The 18,609-nt window shown below is 39.5% G+C and overlaps 1 protein-coding gene and 1 long non-coding RNA gene across 2 annotated transcripts in view; one reads left to right on the top strand and one right to left on the bottom strand.

The window, feature by feature from the left end:
- LOC129177244 (complement component C8 beta chain-like) overlaps positions 1-18,609 on the top strand; it is an 87,340-nt gene that overhangs the window by 63,063 nt on the left and 5,668 nt on the right. The window contains exons 9-19 of the mRNA XM_054768145.1: positions 491-550; positions 3,556-3,603; positions 5,495-5,609; positions 6,012-6,632; positions 7,215-7,342; positions 11,278-11,343; positions 14,663-14,754; positions 14,855-15,002; positions 17,113-17,260; positions 17,408-17,549; positions 17,636-17,768. Of these exons, the coding sequence (XP_054624120.1) occupies positions 491-550; positions 3,556-3,603; positions 5,495-5,609; positions 6,012-6,632; positions 7,215-7,342; positions 11,278-11,343; positions 14,663-14,754; positions 14,855-15,002; positions 17,113-17,260; positions 17,408-17,549; positions 17,636-17,768 (1,701 nt within the window). The remainder of the gene's footprint in view (positions 1-490; positions 551-3,555; positions 3,604-5,494; positions 5,610-6,011; positions 6,633-7,214; positions 7,343-11,277; positions 11,344-14,662; positions 14,755-14,854; positions 15,003-17,112; positions 17,261-17,407; positions 17,550-17,635; positions 17,769-18,609) is intronic.
- Positions 10,014-11,260, bottom strand: LOC129194925 (uncharacterized). Its single transcript, XR_008573829.1, has 3 exons — positions 10,761-11,260; positions 10,542-10,639; positions 10,014-10,451 (listed from the first exon to the last, which is right to left on the bottom strand). It is a non-coding gene; the product is annotated as an uncharacterized LOC129194925 (long non-coding RNA).

The following is an 18,609-nucleotide window of genomic DNA, read 5'->3' as shown; positions in this document are numbered from 1 at the left end:
AAAGATGCAGTGAAATAGAGAGAGATTAATCACATGCCATGCCATTTGATCTGGCAGTGAAACAAGATCAATCGACTTGGGTGGGTTAACCAGCGGAGGGAGAGACGGAGAGACAGGCGGAGAGGTTAAAAGCGACAGCTCGTTGGCGTGACTGTGAGGGAAATATTAGCTGAGGCAATTTCTTATTGTCAGATGAGCTGCGCTCGTGCAGAATAACAATAGGCCCTCCTAATACTTACCCAGCATCCTCAGCCATTGTTTGCAATCAATATTGATTTAACCACAATTGATTCAGCGGCACAACTGTAGAATTTGCATAATCCCATCGCTCCAAAAGATACAATTACATAACAAATGGACTGAATCAAAATGGATGTCGTAAGCTTTTTCTACTTTAGTAAACATGTCTCAGCTGCTGATATGAAATAATAAGATGCAAAGCAGTGTTGCCATGCTATTTACATTTCAATCGACCTCCGATCCAATGCAGGTCCCAACCAGTCAGCAGAAGGAAGGCATCTATGATGTCCCCAAACGCCATTTCATGACTGTAGGTGTTTTTATTTTTATTATTTGTTTCTTTACTCCTCTTCCACCTGCCCGCAAACCTCTCTGAAGGCTCCTCTTGATGGAAATCTGATTGCTCAACCGTAGTCGTTACATCTCAGCAATTAAAAGTAAATACAAGGGAGGATGTTTCATCCTCCTCTTAGAAGATGAGAGGTTTGTCGGTGGGCTAACTGGTTCTTGAGCTGCATGCAGTGTAGCCATCATGTAGTCCACCATCAAGCTTTCCCTTAACGACAAGCATCTAAGTCAGGGGTGTCCAAAGTGTGGCCCGGGGGCCATTTGCGGCCCGCGGCTGTTTTTTTTTTATTGGCCTAAAAATGTAATATAACAAGATAACTGAAAAAAACAACAAAAGCAAAAACGGAAAAATCGGCAGTAACCTTACAAGCGCAAAGTCAAAATATTAAGAGAAAAAAGTTGTTATCTAATGAGAAAAAGTCGTAATTTTACGAGAGTAACGTCGTAATATTATGAGAAGCAAACAGAACTACAAATAAAGTTGTAATTTTTGCAAAATTTGGGTGCGAAAAATGTTATAATGCAAGAAGAAAATTGAAAATTGAAATAGTGGAAAAATTAACAATAAAAAAAACAACAACAGAAATGGAGAATGTAATTTTACGAGAAATACATTTTTTTAAATAACAGAAAAAAGCTGTAATCTAATGGGAAAAAAATTGTATTTTACGAGAGTAACGTTGTCATATTATGAGAAGCAAACAAAACTGCAAAATAAAGTTGTAATTTTTGGAAAATTATGTTACGGAAAATTTTAAAGTGCAAGAAGAAAATTAAAATTGTGGGAATTTCCTTTTTTTTAAAGCATAAATGGAAAACAGCTGTAATTTTACAAGAAATAAGTCAAAATATTAAGAGAAAAAAGTTGAATGTCATAATATTATGAGGAAAAATTATATCATTTTAGTAGCATAAAGTTGAAATATTAAAGAAAAAAATCTGTTGTTTTTTTTTAAGTCGTAATATTATGAGAAACAAACAAAACAATGAATAAAGTTGTCATTTTTGGGAAATTCGCTTGCGGAAGAAGTTATAATGTCACGAGAATGAAGTCAAAATGTTATGGGAATAAAGTCCAAATATTACGAAAAGGAAATGTACAAGAAGAAAGTTGAAATACTTGGGAAATTAAAAAAAAAAACATGGAAAAATGGGAAAAACAACTGTAATTTTATGAAAATAAAGTTAAAATATTAAGAGAATGAGAAAAAAGGAAGAATTAACTCGTATTATTATGAGGAAAAATGTTATTTTAATAGCATAAAGTTGAACTATTACAGAAAAAATGTGTTTGTGTTGTAATATTATGAGAAACACACAAAACAAAGTAAAGTTGTAATTTCTTACAAAATTAGGTTGCGGAAGAAGTTATAATATTATGGGAATGAAGTCAAAATATTATGATAATGAAGTCATAATTACGAGAAGAAAATTGACAAGAAAGTTGAACGAGTTTATTATAGAATTTTATTTTTAATTGTTTGAGCAAAAAGTCGAAATATTAAGAGAAAAAGTTGTAATCTCATGAGAAAAAGAATGAATATAAAGTCGTAATATAACAAAAAGAAAATTTACAAAAATAAGTTGAAATATTTTTCCTTTTTTTTTTTTTTTTTTAAACAAAAGCGAAAATGTGAAAAAAGAGACCAAAGTTGATATTAATAATAGGCTTTTTCACCTTCATCACAAAGCTGAGATGCACTTTTTTCCTGAACTTCTTAGCCTATCGACATGTGTTGCTTGAGAAAATATCCAAGTGGCCCTCGCGCCCTTTCATTTTTCGCTATGTGGTCCTCGGTGGAAAACGTTGGGACACCCCTGATCTAAGTGAAAAGAAGCACAGATGGCACTTGTTGATTTTCCTCCCATCCATCTAGAAAAACAAATCATCCCATCCACCATGCTCAGAAAGGCATTTTATTCCTGCTAAATAAAAAAAGGCCTAGCACAGCGCTTCTCTCTCGCCACTGTTGTTGTGCTTGTTGCTCAGCGTTACCGAAGAGATAACCTGCCTCGGCCCCTCACTATCGCACTCATACAGCCCCGTGCTCGTATAAGTAGCAGCGCCTCCATATCTCGTAAGTGTTACTGCTTGTCTGTTCATTCAGTCGGAGCTTTTCGAGAGCCAAGAGCTCCCCTGATGTGTGTCAGCGCCTGCAGGGAGAGACCTCTGTGTACACTTGTTTACTTTTCTCCAAACTCGGAGCCATTCCGCAAGCCCTCGGTGGTCACAAAGTGCAAACTGTGCGATCGGTTATGTCAGAGAGGACATAAAAAAGACCCGTTTGCAGCGACACTGATTGCTGGGATGTGTCTCCCATGTCTTTCTTTCTTTCAGTTCTGGGAATGTTCTGTTTCCACACGCCGCTCTTTATTTACAGCATGCAAATCCTGGTGTTGTCTGTGCTTTTGTGGTGATTCATTGTCTGCTTACGCATGGCCCCCAGATCCATTTCATGCAACGTAGCGCTTCCATAGCTAGCAGTAATAGCCGCGACCACCCTCCCCTCATCCTCGCGAGGGTCATTTGTACTCATAACGCGGCCTCTTTGTCTCAGACGGGTGGTTCGAGGAGCTTCTTCCTTCATCCGCTCCTCTGTCACGAGCAGATCTGCTCACATAGCAGCGTCAGCGTTCTGAAGCAGGTCAGACTCTCACAGGACCCTTTTGATTGGCAGACACAAGAATATCTAATCAGTCTGTTTTATGAGACTGAATAGCCCTTTACCCACTCAATTATAGCCAGCCAAGAAAGGCCCGTTCTAGATCCATTTTCTGATAATGGAACAAAGGGATAGTTGTTTCTTTCCATGCACAGCACAAATGCCTGAGTGAATAGCTGTCACTGCCCCCCCGCCCTCACCCACCAACTCCACCACCGCCACAGTCGATGTGCTGATGAATTCAACCATGTATGACTATTGAATTTTCAATTTCATGATGTGTCACTGTACTTTTTGCTCACAGAATATCAACCACTTCGATCTTTTCGGAGACATGTCCACGCCTCCCTCGGTGAGTCCTGCTTGACTTGACTCTAATATTACGTTCCAGTCAAATGAACTGTCAGTCAGAATCGCTTGAGGAAGGCGTGTCCAAACGACAGCAAAATGGAAGAACCACTTTGATATTGTTCACCTTTTTCTTTATAAACGTGCAAAAATCAATGAAGTACTTCAAGACACGCTCGGCTCAGATCTCAGCTTTGGGTGATTTGTATCAGTGTGGCAGCTTCTTGTCTGATAACGTTCAACATTTCACTTTTTTCTCAGAACATCTCATAACACTTCTTTTTTTGTGTGGCCTTAATCCTCCTTGGTGGTGTTTGATCCCAAAAAAACAAGCTGAGGTTCCACAAATGGTCCTTCCTAAATTGAGGGGTCCATTCCATCCCTCATCCCTGATTAGTCGACAATAAATGCGTTCGTTTTCCACTACTGGGTAATCTCATTACTGCATTTTCTGGACTATAAGTCGCATCAGTCACAAAATGCACAATAAAGTCGCACTGGACCCTGTGTCCCTGCAGTGATCCCGTAGCAGGAACGCAAGAGTTGCTCGATGTGGTGTAAACAAAGAATAACAGTAGTGCAGAAGTGACTATAGGGGTGTTATTTCATGTCTACAGCTCTAATAATGGTAAAAAATCACAATTAGAGTATGTTCAGTTTATTAATATTATATCCTACTTTGTGGAAATTCACTGATCGCGGTTAGGTCTGGAACCAATTACCCACGATAAACGAGGGATGACTGTATATACGTATTTTGATATACCTGATTATAAGTCGCAGGACCAGCCAAACTATGACAAAAAGTCTGGAAAATACAGTAATTACGATTTCAAACTTTACAACACCATTACCGTTATCGACAGTGAAGCTAAATAGCTAATTAGCTAGCCAACGAGATGTGCGCTTCCTCACTCTCAGGAAAACGCTGCATTTGGGAGAGAACTGCAAGTCACAAGCTCAGCCCTCAGCTTCTAATGTCATGAAACGTCTTTCAAAGGCACACCACCACAAAGCTAAATGCTAATTATTTTACTTTTTTTTAAATTAACACAATAATTCTTTTTTTGGTAACATTTACGAGTGATTCCGATGCTAATTATTTTTTTGGGGGGTGGTCGCTATGACTAATACGTTTTTTTAAGTGATTTGCTCAACACTGAATATACGTTGTAGTCTAATGCAGTGGGGGGGTCCAAACTTTTTCCACATGCTGTAAAATATATATTTACATGCCTTGAACAGGTTAAGGCCCTAAAATGTCTAAAATGCTTTTTAAAATTTCCTAAAATGTCTTAAATAGGATTTAATAATGCATTAAGGTTACATTTATTTCAAACAAATGCGTACGCTTCAATAGACGATCTGACTTTGTTTCGTGTTTAGATTTTGGAGGACACAAAGCAGCACAACCAGCCAGTGTGCTACGCACGCTCCTCCAGCCTGAGTTTCCTTCGTTTTTGTACTGTTTTGCCAGTATGGATGTGAAATGGGTCTTAAATTGTACTCATTACGGTCTTAAAAAAAAGTCTTCCGTTTTACTTGTTGAAAGCTGCAGAGACGCCGTGTAAGCTTTGTGTTCTTAGCATCAACATTTCATCTGCTTTCCCTTACATTATGCCTTTTGGCACTTTTTACCATTTTTTTTACAGTAATTGTATTTTTAAAATGAATTATCCAATTAAAAATGAGCTGCAAAAATGTTCCGAGACTCCAAGGTATTATTTTTACTATTTCCTGGGCCAAAGAGGTACAGATGTGTTCTCCAGCTGTAAAGGCCAAATATCAAGGTCATGAGGGGCAATTATGCATTTCCCCCCCCCTGAATAAACACAGCTATGACGACTTCTTGGTGACTTTGATGAAAGTATGATCTGTGCCACGTGCTCACTCAGATGCCCCCATCACCTGCCAACACACTGGACCCAAGCAGGAGCAGCCGCCAGCAGCAGCAGCAGCCCAATCCCGCTGAGATGTACGCCCCCTTCAGCCCAACCTCGGTGCCGTCAGGTGAGCTCGGCACTTTTCCCCCCCAATTACAGAAAACACAGAAGGTGCTAAAGCTTGCAAAAAAGATGTGTGTTGTTGTTTTATGATGTAATGAAGCAGGAATTTAGATGATGTTATGGATCCTGGAAGACTATTTCAGTCTGATTTAACTGGAAGGAAGGGGCACTATTTGTACTTAATGCTTGCTTGCCCCTGGTGGCCAAGTTTATAAATTAATTGATTCATGCTCGTCTGGGAAGGAAACACAGGTTGGACCCGTTTGAGAAGTATCATAGATCTTCTTTGTGATTTCACATATTTCTTTCCGTCTCTTATGTTGACTTGCGGAGTGAAAGTAGTCATGTAAGAGTCCCCTTTTTCTCCTCCAGACTTAACGAGCACCATTTCCTCACCTCCCTCCAGGTTATATGACCATGGGCCCCGTGCAGGCATCCCAGTGGGCGCAGCAGCCGTTTCCTGCCCAGGCTCAGACTCTAGCCTTCCCTGTGCAGGGGCCCCTCCAGGTGGCTCAGGTCCTCCCCGGAGGTCAGCCCGTCATCTGGAGCCAGGCTAACATTTTCCGAGCCACGCAGCAGCAGTGGGCGGCCATGGCAGCCTACATGCCGGCCCAGACTGTGGGCGTGGGGGGCCACGCCATCCCAGCTGCCATGCTCCAAGGCCTGGTACCCATTACGACCGTGTGCCCCCAAGCCTGCGACTTATCCGCCCCTTCCTCGGCCATCACCAGCCCCCAGCACACGGCCGACCCCGCCCTGCTTCAGAGGCAGCTTAGCCTGGGGAAAGACGGCCTGTGCATGGACTTGGATGCAGGCGAGGGCCCGTCTACATCAGGAGTGCCGCCCGGCGGGGTGTCGGTGAGCAGGTGTGGGACCCCGGGCCCTGTTAGCGCACCGGACGCTCTTGTCTGCAGTCATCTGTTGCCACCCCCTGTTGCTGCAACACTCGAAGAGGAAGGGAGTGATCTCGATCTGTCTCGGATGACCTTGAGCCCTGGTACCTCCACTTCTCCGTCTACTGAATCCCGTAAGTGTTCTTCATTATCACGCTGCCATCTGCGGCCTTTTTTAATCACAAGCTCGGATATAAAACATTTATTATTATGTAAAACATATGCTGACTTTGTTTGCTTGTTTTGCATATGAATGACTTTTCCAATAAGCTCCGCAACAATAACCCAAAAACACCACCTTGTCGTGTTTGTGTTTGCTCACAAACCCTGCAAAACTTTGCCAAAATGTTAGTTTAGCTGGAAGACAAAAGAGAGCTAATGACATGTTGTAAAGGCCGAGGAGCCGCCACTTCTTTCTGAGTGGAATTTCTGAAACAATGCGTCTTTTCCCTTTTATAAGACGTAATAGAAAGCAGGTGCTGGTGCTGAACCTTGAAAATGATGTTTTTATGATGCTTACTCCAAGGAGATGCTTTGTGATGTGATGGTCTCTAAAGGACTGTTTTATTCCTGTGCATAAGTGAGCAAAAACACTGACTTATTTACATTTTTATTGACTCTTACACTGGCCTTGCAGGGAGCAACACTGTTTTTACTTTGTTAGTCCATGAATTCCTTGCTTTTTCCTTACGTTTCTTCTTAAAAACACTTTACAGCTTCTACTCCAGCTCTTCAGCAGAGCTCCTCCTCAGACGGCCCCCCTACCCAAGCTTGCGACCTCCCGACAGATCACTACCTTGCAGAGCCCGAGGGCGACTCCAGCCATGCCAAGGAGGAACAGTCGGTAAAGCTCCCATCTCCCACGGGGGGCACACATCCGTCAATAAGACACGGAGATTTGATTTAACAGCTGACTAGTGTGATGTTCCAATTTATTAGCATCATATGGATGATCTGCTCGCTACCCCAGTGGTCCTCAAACACCAGGCCGAGCAAAAAACAGTCAGACGCAATAGATAAAGTGATAGACACGCTCCTTTTTTTTAGGATTTGTGAATTTACAGTCCCCCCTCGCCACTCCGTGCTTCAAATGTCTCGGCTTCACTCTTTCAAAAATATATTAGCTAATAAATCATGCTGATTTGTGGTTGAATATGGCCTATTATTAGTCAAAAATCTGCATATTGAGCATATTTTTTTGTATTATTTGCCTAAATTAAGCATTTGTAAGCATAAAAATGGCTAAATTAACTAAAATACACATATAAGGCATTCAGAAGACGCATTCAAATACGGCTTTAAATGGCTTTACACTTGTATCGCCCAAGATAGTAGACAGAGTAAGATGTAAAAAAAAGGTCCTGCTCGAGCAGTGTCACAGTAAATGCATTCCCTAGGGAAACTCAGTGACCAGTCACGTGCCTGTCTCACAGAACACTGACACCTAGTGGCCAATGTGGGGTACAGTGCTAGATTCACAATTACAAAGCTACTTCTGCCATGCTTTTGTGTTTTAGTTCATTTAGGTAGTTAATTTGGCCATTTTTATGCTTGAAAATGCTTAATTTAGGCCAAGACTAAGTACAATTTGCTTAAATTTGTTTTTTACTCTAAATAGTCTGTATTTAACCAGGAAACGGTGATGATTTATTCATTCATTATTGAAAAACTGCAATATAGCAAGGGAACGTCAATCGAACTGTAATATTGCGATGGACGACTGTAATCCCTCATAAAAACACAGGCTACCGTTCAACTCTGAACCCCCGATGTCACTTCCTGTCCGCTCGCCACTTAACTTATATAGCAACACACACGAGCACGAGTCGTATTTATGTCTTAAGCTGCTTATTTACTCTTATTATGTCGACTATACTGGATAATACAAGTGTAAAGGTGACTACGGGGGGGTGTTTCATGTCCGTCCACGTGCCAGGCCTGGAACCCTGGTTCCACCGATCCTCACTAAATGAGAGTTTAGCAGCAGAAGCTGCCGAGCTAAAACCCAGAGCTGTCAACCGGTCGTCCAGCGGCTCTTTAAGGCACCAGAGATTGGGGTTCACCAACGTACTTTTGCACAGTTACACTAGCTGGCAGCCGTTACCCTGGTTCTTTTTATTGCTAAAAGTACCTGCTTAAATCCCCGGTCCCAACCCGCCATACTTGCAAAAACGTGGGCAAAATTTGGGGATTCGGGAGCATGCATTTTTAGTGCAGGGGTGCACACTTTAGCGCACTGACTCCATGAGCACGCACGTGATAAGTGCACCGTGTTTATATACTCTGACCTTATTTCACAAAAATGTCAAGCCGATTCTTGATTAAAAAGGTCAAAGATAATTTAGGAAAAATTCACTAAATGTACAGCTTGAAGATGCTGAATGTCACCGCGTCAAGTTTACGTTTTTGTCAACCAAAAAATACAAACCACCACCACTGGCTGGCGTATTTTACCAGTAGGGGTTCAACGCTCCAGGGTCCCTAATTTTTTTTATTTTAGACTTGCTGGACAATTTCGTCAAAGACTTGCAACTCGACTTGGACTTTGACATCATTGACTTGAGACTCGACTCAGACTTTTTGCCTGATGACTTGAAACTACCTGAGATTTCCAGTGAGTGTGTTGAGTAAAATTTGTCCCCATTCAAAATATTCAACTAATTTCCAGCAAGACAACTAATTTTCCTACTGAATCTGCCTCATTGAATGCATCTATTATCGTCCAATCAGGTTGAAAAGCAAACGAGGGTGTGGCTTAGACTTAGACTGCTGGAGCGTGCTAAAATGTTAGCCACGTGCACAAGTGCTCGTGCCTTGTAAGGACTCGAACATGTCAAGCCTAGACCTGCCTTGGGTTGAGACTTGACTTGGACTTGCACGTTTTTACTTGAGACCTGACTTCGGACTTAAAGACTTGAGACTTGCAAAACAATGACTTCCTCCCACCTCTGTTAAATGCCCATTGGATTCAATGATGTCACTGTTTTTGCTTTGAAAAACACACTTAGTATAAAAAACTACCCAATTGGCTGGCGACCAGTCCAAGGTGTACCTCCCGCCCAAAGTCAGCTGGGGCTTCCAGCATACCCACACGACCATAATGAGGATTAAGCGGCATAGAATAAATACACAAATGAGTTATTTTCCATATAATGAATGTTGGGGGTGGGGGGCCACGATCAGGGTCACATTCTAAATTTACGACCCGTTGGGGTCCCCAGAGGACAAAAAAACCTCAATTGACTTCCATTCTAACCATCATTTTTCATCACATTGCAATAAACATGCATTTTGTACTTTCAAGGTTGCATTTTTTCAATTTGATGAGAAATGAAGTGGTGTGAAAAAGTGTTTGCTCCCTTCCTCATTTCTTATTTTTTTGCACGTTTGTCACACTTAAATGTTTCAGATCATCAAACAAATTCCAATATTAGTCAGTAACAACACAACTGAACAGAAAATGAGCTTTTAAATTAAACATTTTATTGTTAAGGGAGAAAAAACATGTGTGAAAAAGTGATTGCCCCCTAAACCTAATAACTGGTTGTGCCACCCTTAGCAGCAACAACTGCAATCAAGTGTTTGTGATAACTTGCAATGAGTCTTTTACAGCGCTGGGGAGGAATTTTGGCCCACTCATCTTTGCAGAATTGTTGTCATTCAGCCACATTGGAGGCTTTTCCAGCATGAAGCGCCTTTTTAAGGTCATGCCACAGCATCTCAATAGGATTCAGGTCAGGACTTTGACCAGGCCACTCCAAAGTCTTCATTTTGTTTTTCTTCAGCCATTCAGAGGTGGACTTGCTGGTGTGTTTTGGATCATTGTCCTGCTGCAGAACCCAAGTTGGTTTCAGCTTGAGGTCACCAACAGATGGCCGGACATTCTCCCTCAGGATTTTTTTGGTAGACAGCAGAATTCATGGTTCCATTTATCACAGCAAGTCTTCCACGTCCTGAAGCAGCAAAACAGCCCCAGACCATCACACTACCACCACCGTATTTTACTGTTGGTATTATGTTCTTTTTCTGAAATGCAGTGTTACCTTTATGCCAGATATAACACCTTCCAAAAAGTTCAACTTTTGTCTCGTCAGACCACAGAGTATTTTGCCAAAGGTCTTGGGGATCATCAAGATGTTTTCTGGCAAAATTGAGACAAGTGTTAATCTTCTTTTTGTTCAGCGGTGTTTTTTTCTTGGAACTCTGCCATGCAGGCCGTTTTTGCCCAGTGTCTTTCTTATGGTGGAGTCATGAACACTGACCTTAACTGAGGCAAGTGAAGCCTGCAGTTCTTTGGATGTTGTTGTGGGGTCTTTTGTGACCTCTTGGATGAGTCACCGCTGCGCTCTTGGGGTCATTTTGGGTTGGTTGGCCACTCATGGGAAGTTTCACCACCGTTCCATGTTTTTGCCATTTGTGAATAATGGCTCTCACTGTGGTTTGCTGGAGTCCCAAAGCTTTAGAAATGGCTTTATAGCCCTTTTCCACACTGATAGATCTCAATTAATCTCAGTTAAGTTATGTTTTAAGAGGGGGGCAATCACTTTTTCACACAGGCCGTGTAGGTTGGGTTTTTTTTTCTCCCTTAATAATAAAAAGTTTTCAAAACTGCATTTTGTGTTCAGTTGTGTTGTCATCGACTAATACTTACATTTGTTTGATGATCTGAAACGTTTAAGTGTGACGAACATGCAAAAAAACTAAGACATCAGAATGCGGGCAAAGACGTTTTCATACCAGTGTAGATGTCACTTGTAAAGCTTCCTCTGTATTCCCCAGGACTCTGCTGTCGCCAGGTCAGGGTCTCCATTGCCTGATGGAGCCAGTGATCCACCTGAGGATCAGGCTTGTCCTCAGGAAGACAGCTAGAGAACATCACATTGGGTATTTCATCATTTCCTACCCTCTGATTTATCTCCCAAATGCTTTTTTTCTCCCTTTCATTTAGTGTCTGAGTTATTTTATTAGCTTTGCACTTTCATTTGTCGGTGAATGTTATTTTTCCTGACCGCTGTGGAAACCTTAGCTACAGAAAGGTGCAATGTTGCCACCTAAAGGTCGGACTTGTAACTGCACTGTGAGTGACGATGCCCTTCTTTCAGGAGACGGGGCCTCTGAAGGTCGCAAAATAAGCTTACAGGAAATCAAGGAAAAGCGCGAAAGGACTAACAGATGGATTAAAAGAAGACTTGTCATTGTTAAAGTGCGTTCTCTTTAATAGCTGGCCACACATTGAACTCCTCACCATGGCAACCAGCCTGTGGCTCTCTTTCATCCAATCAAGAAACCTTTCAGCCAGGAAGTGACCTTTCATCTCTGAACCCCAAAATGACACAGGACAGCACTTAGGATGACTAGCAAAGCCGATGTTGCTCGCTAATAATTATTTTTTTGGAGACTTTCGAGGGGAGCAGCGTGTTTGACCTTGACGCTGTGGACCGCCACCAGCAAAAAGACTGCGAGCTGCTGGATTCACGTGTTCATCCGTTCATGTGCATGAGAGCAAACTTTTGTGGATTCAGTGGGCTCGGCTGTGCAAAAACTGTTCTTTGCGGCTTTCTTTTGTCATCTCGTCTTCTTTTATGACTCATCCAACTCTTAGGTGGGGACACCAAATCAGAAAAACGGCTTTGAGGCGTCAATGTAAAGAAAAAAAAAAAACAACAACAAATTTGCCAAACTGCTATTTTGTAAATAATCCTCCCAGCGCCCAACCTGTGCCATAGTCGCTGTCTGCCTCTTGGATGCCAACTTCCTGTGTTACTCTCAAACCAGCGCCTCAGCCTTTGACATCTGGGTGTTTGTTTTCGCTGCCGCCATTTTTGTTCTTTTTTTTGGGGGGGGGGAGGGGGCTTTGTTTGCGTTTGGTTGGTGCGATATGAACTGTGAATCTGTGTTACACGCTCTGTCAAAATAAAGCCTCGCACTTGAAGAAGAATAATGACATAACTCCACACGCGCCGTCGGCTAAAAGGTCGCGGGCATTTTCCTGATCAGTGGATCCATCTCTTTGTTGTTTTCATCCTCTGCTTTTGGGAACACTGTGCGTACGTCCCCCCCCACTGGATCAAACCGCCGACAGATTAGTATTTATATGCCTCAATAGAAACACCAGTATAAATTGCTAGAGTTACACGGAAAAAAACTGTACCCCCCCCTGCTTGTGTATGGAAACATGAAATAGTCCAAAATATTTTGTAAATTTTATTTATGGATTTAAGAAATATGAAAAAGGGACTTTTGTACGTCTATTCCACCCCCCCGCCCCCGCCCCCGCGCATAAACACTGTACCTGTGCCACTGTTAAGTCACAAATAAAATATCATGTGATTGCCAATTTTCTCTTTGCTCTTTATATTTGTTCTTTTCTCTCACATTTATCACACTATTTTTATTTTGTTTTGTTTTTCATTTGTGATGCGGTAACACTGACTGACATCCAGTGTAGGAAGTGTAAAAAAATATATATTTTTGAGTTCCTATATTTACTTAAAACCTTGTAGTCTTTAGAACTACCTGTTGCACGATACAGTATGTATGAACAGTATCTAGTAGTCCAGTGGTTCTCAACTGGTGGGTCGGGACCCAAAACTGGGCCGTGGATCCATTCTGTGTGGGTCGCAGACAGAAAGTCAAAAATGACATGAAAAGTAATATACAACTGATGTCTGACTTATTTCATTAAAACTTTGCTTTAACACAAACATTTTAAAAAATGAAAGTGACAAATAAAAACATTAACAATCATTTTTTTTTAAAAAGAAATGGAATAAAAGTGTAAATAAAAAAAATGAATGCAAATCAATAATGACTTAAAAATGTAAACAAAATAAATCAATCAAAATAATGACTTGCAAAAATGCAATGCAAGAAGTAAGAGCAATTTAAAATAATTTACATGAAAGAAAAAAATAATACAACAAATTAAAAATGACTTAAATAAAAGTGTAAAAAATAATTAAAAATAAATCAAAATAATAACAATTTTTAAAAAACTTACATAAAAGACACATTAAAAATGACTTAAATACAAATGGGGAAAAATAGAAAACAAAAAAAAACTAGAAATGACTTAAAAGCATAAATTAAAAAAAAGACGAAAATGACTTAAAAGTGTTTTTAAAAAATGAAATCAAAATAATGACTTGCAAAAAGGAGATGCAAAAAATAATTAAAATGTAAAATAACTTTCATAAAAGAAAATGAATGAAACAAATTAAATAAAAGTGTAAAACTTTAATGAAAAATACCTAAAAAAATAAAAATGGCTTAAATTAAAGTATTTTTAAAAAATCACAAAATACAAAAAAAAAATACAAATGACTTAAATAAAAGCGTTAAAATAAAATAAATTTAATTTGTTTTAAATTACTTAAATAAAAATGTAAAAAAAAATTGAAGTCTAGAAGAAAATACATGATAAAAATGACGTAAGCGTAAAAACTAATAAAATAAAAATGACGTTGATAAAATTGTAAAATTAATAGAAAAAAATGATTTCTATAAAAGTGTAAAAAAATAATATTTCAAAAATGACGTACATAAAAGTGGGTCGTGACGTTATAACCAATGAAAAAGGTGGCTCCCACGTTGAGGCCTTTTGAGAACCCATATAGTGTAATGTAAAAAAAAAAAAAAAACAGTATTCCTTAATGTTCTTTTATTTCTGTCAATGTATTTATTTGTTACGGTACAATTCTTATTTTTTGTGACACATTCACTTTTCAAATCTTTTCAACTAGTTATCTGTCAAAGAGGACGTTGGGGTGATGCATTGTCGTTAGTACTTTAAATACATACGCACGATTCCTTAGTGTTGCTTTACGTCGCTGTTCTTTTGTATGTATTTACTGTATATGGCAGCTACAATGACAGCAACTATGAATAAGAGTAGCACTCTTTCCCCTTTTTGTCTGAATAAACAAAGCGTCACGGGATTGTGTCAGTCTGTAAAACCAGTGAGGCTAAACAAAGTTTAAAGGTCAACCGTGCGACAACACGACTCGAATCATTCGACGGCACGAGTCGCTTCCTCAGAAAGTGATGTTTTTTTGGTCCATCGTTGCTGTATCGTACTGAGAGATAGCACCTCGTCGTGCGGTGTGCTCCACCCGCGTGTCCGATGGCGACAGCAAGTTGTGATGATCATCGTGTGCGTACTTAGACGGCTCAGTCACAACATCCCATAATGCTTTCTGCCGCCGCACATTTGCAGCGCTGTCTCGTCACGAATACGCTCAGCTTGTTGATTTTAAGGTAAGGTTGTCTTATTTTCTGTCGAGTTTGCTTAAAATAAACTTCTCGGAATCCTTAATTCTGTAAAACACTTACATTACGTGTGTTTTTTACACCACAGCGCAGTCGGCGTCACATCAGCCAGCAGCGAAGGATGGGCTGCCCGTGACGCTCGCTCAGCGGGCAACCAGGCGCTCCTTCAGCCGGCGGACTGCGTTCTGTCCGAGTGGAGTCCATGGTCACAATGTGACGTCTGTCAGAAAAGAAGGGTGAGTTCAGTCACAGCCAAGCAAAAAGCGAGTGGTTATCAGCTGACAGTTCTTGAAGAAATGAGTGGCTAGCTTAGCGTCCGTCCCGGTTAGCGGGTTTTTCGGTTCACGTTGAAAATCGACGCCAAACTTTTACCTACATTTTCCACTTAGCGTAAAATACGGCGTGCGTCTTGTTGTGTGGGAGTCCAACTGTATTCTTAACTGATTTTTATCACAAAATGTCCTAGCTAGCTAGCTTGCTGACAAAATGGCAACCGGATGTCAACTACAGTGGTGTGAAAAAGTGTTGGCCCTCTTCCTGATTTCTTTGTCACACTTAAACGTTTCAGATCATCAAACAAATGTAAATATTAGTCAATGACAACACAACTGAACACAAAATGCAGTTTTTAAATGAAATTTAAAAATAACTCACGGCAAAACAGGAAGGTGGTGTCCGTGTGATGTCACGCTGCCACGTCGTGTCTTTGGGAACACTCACGTCAAAAGTCCTGTGCGGCCCAGGGGTTGTTTGCGACCTGCGGCTGTTTTGGGGGGTTTTCTTTAACTGGCCCATGACATATTCCAAAAAATAGAATTTAACAAGAAAACAGCGACAGCAAAAATGGAAAAATGAGCAGTAATTTTACAAGAATAAAGTCAAACTATAAGAGAAAAATGTTGTAATCTAACAAGAAAAAGTCATAATTTTATGAGAATTCAGAAAATAACATTTCAGGGGCATAAAGTTGAAATATTAAAGAAAGACGTTATTTTTTAAAGTTGTGATATCATGAAAAACAAAAAGAGTTGTATTTTATATGTTATAAAGTCATAATTACGAAACGAAAATGTACAAGAAGAAAGTTGAAATTGTTGAATTTAAAGAAAAACGGCACAAATGAAAAAAAAAGCTGAGAAAAAGGTCAAAATATGAAGAGAAAAAAATGAGAAAAAAGTCTAAATTTGACAAGAATAAACTTGTAATATTATGAGGAAAAATAATGTCATTTTAGTCGCATAGACTTTAAATACTAAAGGAAAAAAAGCCATTTTTTTTAAGGTCACAATATTATGAGAAACAAACCAAACATGTTGTCATTTTTAGACACTTGGGTTGGGGGGGACAAGCTATAATATGAGAATAAAGTCATAATAATACAAGAAAGTTGAAATATTTGGAATTCTTTTTAAAAACAACAACAAAAATTGGGGGAAAAAAAACAAAGAGTGAAGTTCATACTCATTTTTCACCTATATTCCAAAGCTGACATGCGTTTTTTTAATTGAAATATTAGACTTAGAGACTCCATTGATCCACACGGGCAATTGCTCGGTTGCAGTAGCTCACTTGCGGAAGAAAAACACAAACACTCTTAAATAAAATGCAACGCAATATGAATAAGATCATTTTAAATGAAGAATATACGTTAAACAAGATTTGCATATTTAAAAACAGTGTGTAGAATATGGTAAATGCAGCGCAATAATGGGGTGAAATATCCTTTAAAGACAGGTGAGCTATTCTAGAGCTGGATGGCGTGTGAAACGAATTAAGTTCTGTAGCGTTTACTGTGGGGACGGAACTGGAGGAGTCTGTTGGAGAATGAGCTCCTCTGCCCCGATGGAGTGGGTGTGTGGTGGGTGGGCTCGTACATGTCTCTCACTGTCCCAAACGCCTCCAATCGAGGGCGGATAACTTCTTCGGCTTTCCGGATCAGTTTGTCCATCCGGTATCGCCCGAGAGCAGCCTGAATTTCACTCGGTCTCGAATCGGAAAGGAAATCGGTGGCATCGCACATGACGAGTGATGACAAATGAGTAATGAAAATGAAGGAGATAACAGATTTATATAAATGCATCCCTGACATCCACTGATTAAAATTCAGCGCCTTTCAGTGAAGGTGAGCAGCACACCTGGTGATGTGCCCGTCTCTACTTCCTCTCCGAGAGGAGGCCAGATGAATGACCTTGACATGACAAGGTGAAAACAGCCCACTAATGTGATTTCAGCTGTTATACCTCCCTGGAGCCTTCTCGAGCAGCTCCTGCGCCGCCTCTGTGAAGGATTTCCCTGTCTTTTCTGTGACGGTGTCTGTGTTTCTTTCTCTTGTTTAACGACACACAGTATCGCCACGCCAAGCTAGCGCAGCCGTCACAGTTTGGAGGGGAGCCGTGTCGTTTTTATGGTAGGGAGGAGGAAGCCTGCGAGGTTCCAGCACGCTACACCTGTAACAACATTCCACTGTGTGAAGGTTTCCTCTGCAGCCAAACAGGCGGGTCACACTCTGAACCAGCACTTAAATATACCATACCTTATACTTGGATGCAACAAAGCTCACCTTGTTTGGTTTTTTACTCAATAGTCTGTTTTGGGGAAGAAAAAACCCACATCACTTCATTCCTCCCTCGCTGCCCTGCAGGTCGCTGTATTCCAAGAACGCTGCAGTGCAACGGGGAGGATGACTGCGGTGACATGTCAGATGAAGCAGGCTGCGGGAGCAGCCAGAAGCCCTGCAGATACGAGGCCGAGGAGTACTGGGGCATTGAGAACCTCGCCAAAGGGTCGGCTCCACTCCCTCCACGTCCTCCAGTGCATTTGCTTGCATTCCTAAGCGATGTAAACACATTGCAGTCTCTATTTATTTTAGAATCAACATCTTGAACAGCGACCTGGAAGGGGTCGTGCTTGATAACAGATACTACGCCGGCAGCTGTTTGCCTCACTACATCCAGGATGTTCGATTCAGGAAGCCTTACAACCTGCAGCAGTACACCCTGCAGGTACACGGCCTGTATGCAATGCATGATGAGTCTCCTAACGTTCATAAATGACTATATTATGATGATGTTATTATTAACATCATGATTACATTATTATATATTCTATTAGTAGTAGTAGTAGTAGTAGTAGTATTTTATGTATTATTTTATAGTATTTATATTTTATGTATGATATTATGTTTTTATTATATTGTATTATTATTAATTGTAGTATTTTATATTTTATTTTATAGTATTTATATTTTATGTAGGATATTTATTATTCTTATTATTACTATTATTATTCTATATTATATTATTATTATATTGCATTATTTTTAGTAGTAGTATGTATATTTTATTTTATAGTATTTATATTTTATGTATGATATTATTTTTTATTATATTGTATTATTATTAATAGTAGTATTTTATATTTTATTTTATAGTATTTATATTTTATGTAGGATATTATGTTTTTATTATATTGTATTATTATTAATAGTAGTATTTTATATATTATTTTATAGTATTTATATTTTATGTATGATATTATGTTTTTATTATATTGTATTATTATTAATTGTAGTATTTTATATTTTATTTTATAGTATTTATATTTTATGTATTATATTATGTTTTTATTATATTGTATTATTATTAATAATAGTATTTTATATTTTATTTTATAGTACTGTATTTCTATTTTATGTATGATATTTATTATTATTATTATTACTATTGTTATTCTATATTATATTATTATTTGATTGTGTTATTTTTAGTAGTAGTACGTATATTTTATTTTATAGTATTTATATTTTATGTATGATATTTTTTGTTATATTGTATTATTAATAGT

Source organism: Dunckerocampus dactyliophorus, chromosome 2, assembly GCF_027744805.1.
Source record: "Dunckerocampus dactyliophorus isolate RoL2022-P2 chromosome 2, RoL_Ddac_1.1, whole genome shotgun sequence".
Classification (NCBI taxonomy): domain Eukaryota; kingdom Metazoa; phylum Chordata; class Actinopteri; order Syngnathiformes; family Syngnathidae; genus Dunckerocampus; species Dunckerocampus dactyliophorus.
Note: the sequence above shows the minus strand (reverse complement) of the source record. Positions and strands in the feature narration are given on the sequence as shown.